Genomic DNA, 12,633 nt, shown 5'->3' with positions numbered 1-12,633 from the left:
TTAAAACACAAATTGCAAGCCCTATGTCCAGAGTTGCTAATTCAGTAGGTCAGAATTGGGACTCAAGGATTTGCATTTACATTTCTAACAAGTTCCGAGGTGATGTTGATGCTGCTAGTCTAGGAACTGCGCTTTGAGAACCACTAGGTTAGATTAATTCTTTACTTTGCATGTAAGTCAACCCAAATTTTGTATAGGAAAAGTCATAGAATGTATAGAATTCATGTTTCCTGAGTGGGTTACATCCCAAGTCTTAAACTTTCACCCCTGATAAATTTACCACAATTGAATGTAAACTTACTAGAAGTAAAAATGATACAATATTTACAAGCCATACTAGAAGAAAACATACTAAATATTCCCTAGATAAATTATTTGTGTCAGCATTTCAAATGATAGCCAGATATATCAGATAGTATCATATATTCATTTCTGTTATTTGTGTACATTGGTAAGCCAAATGTACAAGAAGAGTAAACAGCTAGCCAAAAATAAATATACAAATAGACTGTTATAAGAATAAGCTATTTAACACACATATTGTACTTTAAAAATCCTATTTTCTGTTACTGTTATCCTACTCCTGATTATATACCTAAGAACAAGGAACTTGGTTTTCAGATATGGATTTCAAGTCCTAGTACCCAAGATAATATTGCGGCTCTTTTTCTTCCCTCCACTCTTGGGGTCATAAGACTTATGATAGGCTGACTTTCTACTGGCAAGCTGCTTCTTATCCTTCATTCAGGTAAATCCTTGTCTCTTCAACTTGAAACAGGTTTGAGGTTACAGGATGGGCACTCAGCGAGACAATGGTAACACTTAATACAGCCAACATTTACTGAGTGCTTACTATGTGCAAGACACTGATCTAAGTTTTATATGCATTAATCTCTTTAAATTTCACATCAATCTTGTGAGCTTGGATACCATTATCATTCCCATCTTATTGATGAGTAAACTGAGGCACAGAGAGTTTAACTTGCCTGCAGTCCTACAGACTTCGGTGTGGTAAGTGTGAGAGAGAGGATTCAAGCCAGGTGTTGGGGCCAAGAAGCAAATGGTACTAAGAAATAGTAGATCCCAAGGAGGTAGTGGGAAGTGGATTAAGACTATACCTGTCTAGATACCTATGTACAAAGAAATATTGTATAGGATATGTAGTCACAGAAATCTGAATGGAGAGTTAGGCAAATCATTTACCCTTCTGGGTCTTGTCTACAGTTCGTTAAAAAGTTTCTGCCCTCTCAGATTGGAAGCTGCTAGGGGGTTGTGTTTGGGTGTCTTATTTTTAGCAGAGACCTGGAATTACTAAGCCATTTACTTTACACTCAACATACTGATTCGTGCTGTCTTTTCGGAAAATAGTTTATATGCTTAAAGTACATTTCTCACAAGTTTCTCATAGCCTTGCAAAAGTATTTCTCATCCTCAACTGGATAACTATTTCAGAAAAGATGGGGTGACATAGACAGTGGGAGAAGAAAGACCTCTGTCAGCTCCAGCATACATGGAGAAAAGCCCTTGAGGACACAAAGCTGCTCAATTTCTAGGTGAATGAGGGTTAGGAGTAGCATTTGGGACCACACTACACCTGTGAACATTGTCCTCACATCAAATTATTATATAACAAAACAGAAAAACAGAAATTAAAAAACTGTTATTGGCCATACACTGATAGATAAATATGTGATATCTAGATGTTCTTAGTCTTTTGCAGATAGTGTGGATCTCAGCCTCATGACACCTCACAGCCCCTGACTGACTTCCCTCCGCAAAACCCATGACGCTCACACTGGGCCCACGAATATTTGTACGCAGCTATTGCCACATTACCATGTACTTGTGTGTCTAGGTTTTTTGTTGTTGTTGTTGTTTTGTTTTTAAATATGGGTTTTGTCTCTTCAAATGGATTTAAAACTCTTCGAATTTGTAGAAGTTATGAATTCTTCATTAAGTCCTCCACTGTATGTTCTGTGTAGTGTTGGACATGCAATATAATATGATGAATTCTTGCTGAACTCATCAATTAGTCTAATAACAAACTCCCTGAGGACAGGGAATTTTATCATGTACACATGCTATATACATATAGATGATCATGAAAGAAACAAACATGAGATTATCTTTCACTTCATACATCTCACCATATCCCATTTCCATAGTCACTGTACCTCTGCATCCTGTCTGTTGATCTCACATTTTCCTCATCTTTTCCATTCCCATTGCCATGTGCCTGCTTCAGTCCTCAGGTCAAGAACCTTCAAAACCTCCTCACCCACCTCCACTTCTAATCTATATGTGAAAAATCCTGCATAACTTTGGGGAAGTCAGTAAACCTCTATAAGCCCCAGTTTCTTTATCTGCGAAATGAGATAATATTATTAATATAATTTCATATTTCAGAGAGACAATGTCAGTGAATGTAGTGGTTGTAAAAACTGAATTGAAAATGCCTTAGAATAAAGATGGCTGTGTATCCCACATAATCCTACAGTACCATGCATTGGCACCTAGCAAACACTGTTGGCTGGTCTGCAGAACGATTAAAAAGATGGGCTTTTTTGTCCTAAGTTACTAGAGGCATACCCCGATGACACCAATTCCTTCACCACTGCTACTTCGGAGGTAGATCTGTTCCTTAGTTTTCAAATCCAAAAGGATCAGTTGGTTTCCAGCTATGTACATCACAGTACTGCTATCCAGAAGTTGTAGGTTGGCCCGCTTTCCGCAGTCATAACCGAAAGAATGTCTGAGGGAAAGTTGCTAAGGAAAAGAAGTAAAATAAAATAAACGCCCTAGGAATTGGAAAAGTGATGAAATAAATACATTTTAAAAATCCATACTTTTAAATAGAGATTAAAGTTTAAAGTAGTTGAATTTTACCCTGAAACTCATAATTTTTCTGTGAATTACTAACACAACTTTGTTTTTAAATTAGGTAAAAATTTTCACACTCTGATTTAGTTAATATTTTAATTTTCCTAGAGAATTTTTGAAAGCACATTCATTGTTTTTGCAATAATAAATAAGGTTAAGTCTTCTACTTGAGTACCATAGGCAAAGTCATCCCCTAGATAATTTCATTTTTCTCTCTCCCACTAAAACTAAAGCACATTGTTTAATGTGGGAAAAAGTCCATGTCTTCAGAATCTTTGTATTCATAATGCCTGTTAAGTTTGTTTACCGGCCATAGCAAAAATATCATACAAGCCTCTTCAATGATGTTAAAAGACAAGAAGTTTAAAATTCTGAAATGTTTGTGAAATTCTGACAAACCATTTGATAACATGACTACTGTAATAAATTCACATCAGTGTAACTGAAATTTAATTCATATAAACAAACTATGAAAATCAACTAAGTAATATATAGTATATTAATATATATGTAATTAATAGACTAACATTTCCTTTCTGAGCTTGTTAGTATGTGTATGGGTATGTAGGCAGGTGTGTGTATGTGTATGTTATAAGTTAAATTGCACTAATTCAAAAGAGAGGTAAAAAATCTGAGTTGTATAAAAACTCTTTAAAGAATACATCATTACTACATTCAAATTCAAATTAATATAATCCGAGATATGAATGTAATAAGTAAACTAAAAGAGATGACCCTATGAAAAATATTAGATTTGGCCAAAGAAATAGATTACATAGTGTATCACAAGTAGATAGATTCTTTGCTTATAGGAATTCGTTGCTGAATTCCAAAGTTGAAGGGTATTGGATACATCTTTATCTCTTAAGCCTTGTTTAAAAAACACATTGACTTTAAAGGATTCCACTTATTCATAAGCAAATAAAAATTTTCAGAGAAAAAAACTATGAGGAACTTTTAACAAGAAGAAAATTTAGAATGTAAAAAAGAAAAGAATACTGAAATTAATGCAATTTGAATTGTAAAATACAAGCAAATTATAACCAACTATACTTAACGTATCTCATTATCTAATAGTTAAATTGAAAGAGAGAGATAAAGCATTTCAGGGTATTTGATCTGTTCAAGAAAAAGGAATTTTATAAATATAATAGAGACATGAATGCCTAAAACTGAATCTTATATAGAAATACAAATGAATATGTGATCCAAAGATCTAAAAGAAGCTATTCAGACCTCATGGAGAATACCTGGGGTCTCCTTAGGCACAGAACAAATAAGAGTTGGATCTCGATAAACATTTCCTCGTCTTTACTGAGCCTGGTACAGAGCAGGAAGTTTTGCCTACCCTCCTTTTTCTTTTCCCCACACCACTGCCCTCACCTTTCCTTCCTCCATCTTTCCTTTCTTTCTCTTCCCAGGTGCCAATATTATACAACAGAGGGCTAAAAGCATGCCTATAACCATGAGAGTAGAAGTGGATTACCATCTGGATGGAAAATAGGAATTAGAGATATTATCATTTCCCTAATATTACCATCTCTAATTTCAGGGGGGAAACACCCTCTTATATGTTGCTGCTCTGACCAAAGGCCCTTTCAAACACAGAATGGGTGAGATTGTAACTTCCCAAATTCTCCCTCTCTAAATGACAACCTACTTGAGGGCAGAGACTGTCTCTTGCCATCTCCACTTCCCAGAATGCACAGCACAGTGTCCTGAACCTATTAGGCATCCAATACATGTTTGCTGGATGGGTAAATTAATGAACGCATAACTAGAATCTGATCCTTCTCTTTTAACCCCAGTGGACAGTGGCAGTCCCTTAGCAGAGTTTTGAAGCATTAAAATGTGTTTTGATGTGCCTTCCCTTTTGTCTTAACTCACCCTCTCTTCTGGCTTGCCTCTTCTTAACTTCCTGTCAGAGATCCAGGGCCTGCAATGTTTGTTTATGGCCATCTAGGACCTCCACTTGAAAAGTCTTTAAACAATGTGCTAAGTTCCATTTAATATCTTTTACAAATTATGCCATGGTTTAGGTGATATTTTATAAATGACACATTTCTTGCTAAAATAAATTGACTTAGAAGATTCAAATTTTAAAACTGAAGTAGAATCAATGTAATTATCAAAGGACTAAAAGAGTACTTAGGGGATTTATGACAGTTAGATTCTTCTTCTTAGAGCTTCTCACCAAATATAGAGATTATATTTGTTTCATGTCCAGAGAGCAGAACTAAGTCAAATGTGGGCCATTCAAGAAAGGTAGATTTTGAATGAAGGCCTTGAACAGCTCTCCAATGATGTAAGCTGTCCAAAAATGACAACTCACTACTTTGTGATTTTCCCAGTGTTAAAAGTGTTCAAGAAAAGGCTATAGCTTATACAGCACTCATCCAGCATGAGTAGAGTATTCATACATCTGATCAAAAGCTGAGGTCTTTCTGACTCTACTGTTTAGAATCTAGGCATGTCTCTCTAATACAGAGACCCTCTATACTGGAGCAGTGAGTCACCGGTATTGGAAGCTAGAAGGTGGCATGTGCAAAAACACCTGGGAAGCTGTTTCAGATAACATACACCTAAGTCTCTTTCCACAAAGAAATAACACAGTAGGTCCAGGAAGATATCAGAGCATTGTGTACTTCAGGAAAAACTTCCAGGTGACTCTGATATATCACCACCCCATCTGAAAAAAATAGGCTAGAAGAAATCAAACAGCATAATGTTTATCAGAAATGCATCCAAAGACCAAAAACAAAGAAAAAAGAGGGAAAAAAAGCCTAAAGAGAGAAAATTCCAGGTTACAAGATGATTCAAGGTGAATTAGTTTAGTCACACCAGGGATCGAATAAGAGTCAGAAGATATATTAACAATGTGTTCTATTTTTTTGTAAAAAACAAAATTGAGTCAAGGAGTACACCACCCTATCTCTCTGATAGCAACACCTTTGTTAGAGGCTGGTCAGTGGTTTAGGTCATGTGGTGACAACCACTTCCTATCTGAAGGCAAGCATACTAAATTTCTAGCTAAGGATCTTAATGGAATTGTCTTCTAACTACCTGCGCTGCAAATTTAACATCATAAACGGATGACAAACTGTAGATCCCATTGTCAATCACCCCTACTTTTACATACATTCATAGACTCTTATTCTTCAGACCAGTTAAAATTGATATTTTGTGCTATTTCCTCAGTGTTGTCTCTCTGATAACTCATCTGAAACATAGTGTGAAAATACTAATGCCTGACAGTGACCACGTCAGTGTTTACAAGTTTTAACTTGCCAGGCATTGGCAAAGGAAGGCCAGGCTGGTAGAGGAGGTAAATGGAAATAAGAGAACTTCTGGTCTCCACACCATGTCTCATGAACTGCAATCTTTCCCATCTGTGCAAAGTACAGCCAGAAAAGTGTAATTTTTGTTTATGGTTACTTGGCATCAAACGAAAGTTTAGTTTAAATTAAGATTATACATTTCTGTCTCAAATTCTCTAAGGGCTAAGCTTCTTAGAATTACCTAAGGGGTTGGCAAACTATTTCTGTAAAAGGGCAAGTAGTAAATATATTAGGCTTTGTGGGCCAGATGGTCTCTACTCCCACTACTTAACTTTGCCCTTGTAGTGTGACAGCAGCCATAGACAAAATGTAAATGAATAAGTGTGGCTGTGCTGCAATAAAACTTAATTCACAAAAACAGGGGACCAGATTTGGTCCATGGGCTGTAGTTTGCCGACCCCTGACTTAAGAAACTAAAATCCCCAAGTTATACATAGGTAGCTGGAGTGGATACATGAGCATGAGAATATCCAGTGGTATGCTCGAATCCAGAGTCACAGAAGGTATTGAAGCAAGTTCCGTGTAATCATAGAAGAAGCTCTCAGATATTTTCTTCTTAACTTCCTCCTCTGCCTCTTCTGCAGTTGGAGCAGAGGTTTCATGAGATGCTAAAAAAAAAATTAAAATACTTTAACTAAGATAGTATCTGGTAAAACCTAAAATTGTATTTCTCAAAGACAGGAGGTATGTATATAGCCTGCGATACTCTACAAGTAAGGTCTACTACTGGCCTGAACAGAGATGCTACCCGTCAATGAGCATGGGAGGAAGAGCCAACACACTTGTGTGCGTCAGGAGTGAGTGCTAAGCTCTGGTAATGATTTCAACAGTCTCAAAGAGCAATTCCCAATCAATTCCAAGGGAGAGTTGGAGAACTCATTAATCTGAGGTGGAGCACTCCTTAGGCCATGTCAATCTCCAGAAAACAAAGTATGAAAGTATTATGATCCTCAGAAATGAAATATAGAACTCCAGAGCTGCTAAACTCCCTTCTGGAGTACATGCAATGCTTTTGTTTTATCAGCCCCACACATATCCACATTCTGCGCATTTTTGTTTGTATGGCTTTAAAACTGTTCAATTTGTCTTGGCAACTTATCTTAAAAATAGTGACAATTACTGATAGAAAACTAATAATACTTACTTTCCAAATCATCTTCTTGAAATGAACTTGAACTTCCTTCCAATTGTTCCACATCTGAGGCTTCGTCCTCTAAATATGATTCTTCCCCTTCAGTAATTGTTTCATCTGTGCCATCATCTAAAGTTTTGCTATCTACTTTTGCATGAATATTAAAAATAATTTGTTTTAATAATTTCTAAATTTTGGATTAAACAATTTCTTATTTCAAAAGTAGCTAAAATTTCCAATCTATTTACATTTAATGAATTTTAGTACTAAAAATTTCTAAAAGAATCATTTTATTTGGTCAGTCTTGCAGCCTTACAAAATAAAAAAGCTTTTTCTATGAATTAATCTCCATTTTCACTTTTTTTCCAGCTATTTCCTATCACTGCATACTTACAAAAAAGTGAAAGATAATGTTGCTATCATAATCTCAATTCAATTCAATTTTACCAATATTTACAGAGGACCTGCTATGTTAAAGACAGATAATGCTTATTCAAAAATAACCTTCTCTGGGTATTATTATTTCTCTCTGAAGTGATATCTCAGGAATAAGTTAAATATTGGCTTCAGGATAAGCTAGGAGGGAAATAGAATTGGGACTGGAGTAGAATGGCCCCAGGTACAAGAAAACATTCAGATCAAGTTCATCCACAGGTATGGTTAAAATATACAATGTCAAGCAGGTGAAAGATAGGGCTGGGGGAGCTTTCAGAAGAATGAGGAAGAAATGGCAAGTGTACCAGAGCTACCTAGTAGCTCTTTCTGAGACGAGGCTAAAAGATTAAGAACAAAGCCCAAGACTAATATGAATGAGACAGAAAAGCTAGACCAAGCCAATTAGCTGTATAATAGGATAGGATTGTGTAGGATTCATGCATTTTGATGGAAAGAAAGTAATCCTGGGAATCTAAATGTGTCAAACACCCAACTTGGATTCCTCAAGGGAGGGCCCTGGTTAGTAATACCTTAGCTCTTTCTTGTGACTGTGGCAACCAGAGACTATTTCCTCATCTCAAGATTACATTAAAAGCTTAGCACTTTTAACCGCTTCCACCCCATCCCCAGAAAGGTGTTAAAACTGCCAGTAGATGAGTTAAGGCTGCCAGCTAGGAGGAGGAGATCACTGATAGAAGAATTAGGAATAAATACAGATAAAGGAGAAGAGATAATATAAAAATAATGGATATTCTGGGCCTGGAAAAGGATTGTGCCACTGATAGAACAAGGAGTTTGGGAAAACTAACTTGGCAGGAAGTAGGCACATTAAATCAAGCTGGTGAAGCAGCCGATCTAGGCAACTTGGTGATGGCTGGGATTTTTATAATTTTTGTAATACCCAAATAGACTGCTGGAAGGCTTATCATTTGAAGCATAAATCAGCATTTGCTTTCCTATTCTTAGAAATAATGTGAAATCAGCAATGAGAACAGAAGCCAAAATAACAAACTCCATTTTTTGTAGGAGTAGAAGCAGTTAAAACCCCAAATCACAAATGGATGGCAGGGCTGGCTGGCTAAATTAGTGGAGATTGAACAAGGATAGGTGCTAGAAGAAGCAAAGGGGGGTTACTGAGGAGAAAGGGTACTATAGCAGTAGATATCTAAAAGAAACAGCTGGAATTTTTGTTTTATGACCCAAGATTTTATGTGTAAGTTTCTTCAGTTTTTTCTTCTCACTAGCCAGTGGAAATAGGAAGCTGTGGGGCCTCTTCTCAACTACCAGAGAGACATACCACCTCCTGCAAATAAAGTTTGCCTCTGTGATTCCTTGTTTACTTCTACCTTCTCTATGAGATTGGGAACACAATAAGGAAGCCTACAAATGACATTATTGTGCATACAGAAAATCCAAAGAGCTACCTATAATTTATTATAATTTTTAAAAGAGTTCAGCATAGTCACTGCATACACAACAATATACAAATATTAATAATGAGGACTTCCACTTTGGCCATTATGAAGTAACTAGTATCAGACTGCTCTCCTATTATGATTGTGGAATTATTTAGTTTTCCTTTAATTCCACCTATTTTTACTACATGTATTGTGATCCTTTTTTATTAGGTTCATACATGTTTATGATATGTCTTCCTAATGAATCAATTCTTTTATCATTATGAAATGTCCTTCTTTGCCACTGGTAATACTCTTTGCCTTGAAGTTGATTTTATCTCATATTACTATAACTACTACAGACTTCTTATGCTTACTTTTTGCATGATATATCTTTTTCTATTTACTTTCAATCTGTTTTGTATCTTTATATTTAAAGTGTGTCTCCTACAAACATCATATAGCCGATCCTTGCTTTTACTAGCCATTCTGATAATTTCTGCCTTTTTGTATGAATATTTAGTCCATTAATAATTAATGTAATTATTGACATGGTTGGATTTTGATAACATTAGCATTCATAATTAACTAATAGCATTTGATAATTTGTTTTGTTTTTTTCCTCCTACCCCTCCTTTTTCTCTCTGTTTTTCCTTTCATGTTTTCTTTTAGATTGTTTATTCTTATTCTTTTAGCTTATTTATTCTTTGGAATTCTATTTTAATTTCTGTTGGCTTTTTAGTAATTCTTTGTTTTTTTCAGAGATTATAATATACAATCTTAACTCTTCACAGTCTACTTAAAGTTAATATTATAGGAACACATGTCTCTCTGCAATTGATAGAAAAAGTAGTCAAAAACTTAGTGAAGACATAGATGATCTGAACACCATGATTAACCATCCTGACCTGATATTTATAAAATACTACATCAATATAGAATGCACATTCAAGAGCACATAGGTCATTCACTTGTTGAAACATCAGACCAGTTTTAATAAATTTTAAAAGATTGAAATCATACAGAACATGTATGCTCTCTGATCACAACACAAATTAGAAATCAATAACTACAAGACATCTGAGAAAAAACTCCAAATATTTGGACATTAAACAACAAAATTAAAAATAACATATGGGTCAAGAACAATTCAACAAAGAAAATTACAAAATATTTTAAATTAAATTACAATTAAAATACAACATATCAAAATTTGTGGGATGCAGCTAAGGCAGTGCTTAGAGGGAAATTTATAGCTTTCAATACATATATATGAAAAGAAGAAAAGTCAAAAAAATCAATGACCTAAAGTTCCATCTCAAGAATCAAAAAAAAAAAAAAAAAAAAGAAAGAAAAAGAAATGCAAAAGAAAAAAAAGAAGAAAGAAAATAATCAAAAAATAATTAAAATAATAATAAAAACAAATAATAGAAATAAGAGCAAGAATCAATAAAATAGAAAGCCAACAAACAATAGAGAAAATGAGCAAAGCCAAAATCTTATTCTTGGAAAAGATCAGCAATATTGATAAATTCCTAGCTAGACCAATCAAGAAATAAAAGAAATACAACACAAATCTCCAATATCAGAAATGAAGACAGATCCTACAGAGTTATGCCAACAAATTTGACAATTTAGAAGAAATGTAAAAATTCCATGAAAGATAAACTCACAAAACTTAGTAAAGAAGAAATAGACAACCCACTATTAAAGAAATTGAATTTATAGTTAAAACTATTCCACTAAGAAAACTCCAGGCTCAGATAGCTTCACTAGTGAATTCTACCAAACATTTAAGGAAGAAATAATACCAATTCTACATAAAATATTTCTGAAAATAGAAGAGAACAAAACAATTCCCAACTTATTATTTGAGGCCAGCAATAATTTGGATGGTTTGGCTGGTATATTTGGCCTAAATTTCTCAATAGGATTCGGGTGTAGCAGAAACCCTTTGTTAAGCATGGGGAAGAGTCTGCTCTAACTTCTCTGCTTGGGTGGAAAACCAGGAATTTTATTCATACTGCATGAGAATCCTAATGGGTAAGAAGTTGGCTCAGATGTTTTAGCAACCCTGAGAGCAAGGCAAGGTCTCCAGGGGGGGGAAATGCAGCTATCAGTTATGTGGCTGAAGCAGGACAGACCCCTCTGCACACAGTACCAAGGTAGAGGATGTTCAGGATGCCAGCAAATTATCTCTCATTATTTGGGATCGTAAGACCCATGATGGGTGAACTAATTTATGAGCTGAGCACTGGGCCATGCCACACTTGAGAAGGCCTCCCCCTAAGAGGGTCTGACATAATAAAGGGTGGTCCTGAGGCAGTGCTAGACAAAAGGTCATTATCATTAAATCCATCCATGGAAAGTTGAGAGCAGCATCCAGGAAAACACTGCCAAGGACTGGAAATCAAAAAGTAGACAACCCTGTGTCAGAAATGTAGGGAGACGAGAAAATTGGAAATGGAAGAACAAGGTAGGAACAAAGTAAAGTGTTGAGGAGAGTGATATAGTCATATTTTTTGAAAATGTAGCTCTAGTGATGATGAGAGAGAGACCCAGACCAGAAGACCTAAGTAGAAATCTTTTATGCAAGAATCCAAGCAAGAGAAGATAAATGCCTAAAATAAAATATAATGTGGAGAAATTGTGAGTTTATGAGACATGTTTGAGATAGATTAAAAGAATTTAAGGGAAATTTTGTACATAAATTAATTTTCCCAGGACCCTATCTCTAGGTGAGCAGTCAAAATTAAATTTCTGAAATTATATTTAGGATTAGAACCTGAAATTTCAAGCTTCCACTAAGATACCTAACACCATGATACCCAGTCAGAAAGAGCCACCCATCCTTTAAAAATCCTAATTACAAAATTCCTTACTTTCTCTTCTATTGCAGTCTGTGAAATCCTTCCACATGTTATTCAATTCACTCTCAAACAATTCACGATTATCATTTTAATGGGTGAGAAAACTGAGGCTCAGAAGTTTTCATAATTTCTTCAAAACCCAGCATCTGTAAATGGTGGACTCAGAACTCAAAACCAAAGTCCTGCTCTCTTTCCACTATACTATATCAGAAAAGTCCACTAAAGACTTAGAAGACCTTACAGAAGAAATCTAGACTAGGTGAATGGATAGGTCATTATCAACATAGAGATAATACTAACTTCTATGCACCAAGAGCTGGAAATAAATAATTAAAACACAGACTCGGCTCTTAAGGAACTTAGAGTTTTGAAAGCGAATTAAACAAGTAAATAATTTCTGTTCTATAACCTCAGATATGCACTCTTTAAAAATTATTTTACCTAAATTTAGTAATAAAAAATATAAGTGTATTTTATCATCTTTACTTACATCTTGACTCAGATTTTGAAGACTGCTTCCCATCACTCTTTGATCTATCTGATATCCCCCCATCTGTATCTGGATCATCTGGTTCCTTCAT

General features: G+C 35.2%; 1 protein-coding gene across 1 annotated transcript in view; it reads right to left on the bottom strand.

Moving 5' to 3' along the window:
- CFAP44 (cilia and flagella associated protein 44) overlaps positions 1-12,633 on the bottom strand; it is a 116,278-nt gene extending 103,645 nt beyond the window's left edge. The window contains exons 1-6 of the mRNA XM_063111114.1: positions 12,543-12,633; positions 8,885-8,895; positions 8,280-8,287; positions 7,363-7,490; positions 6,673-6,826; positions 2,590-2,752 (exon numbers count right to left, since the gene is read on the bottom strand). Coding sequence (XP_062967184.1) covers positions 2,590-2,752; positions 6,673-6,826; positions 7,363-7,490; positions 8,280-8,287; positions 8,885-8,895; positions 12,543-12,633 — 555 coding nt within the window. The remainder of the gene's footprint in view (positions 1-2,589; positions 2,753-6,672; positions 6,827-7,362; positions 7,491-8,279; positions 8,288-8,884; positions 8,896-12,542) is intronic.

Source organism: Cynocephalus volans, chromosome 1 (genome assembly GCF_027409185.1).
Source record: "Cynocephalus volans isolate mCynVol1 chromosome 1, mCynVol1.pri, whole genome shotgun sequence".
NCBI lineage: Eukaryota > Metazoa > Chordata > Mammalia > Dermoptera > Cynocephalidae > Cynocephalus > Cynocephalus volans.
The sequence above is the reverse complement of the archived record's forward strand: the minus strand, read 5'-3'. Positions and strand labels throughout refer to the sequence as shown.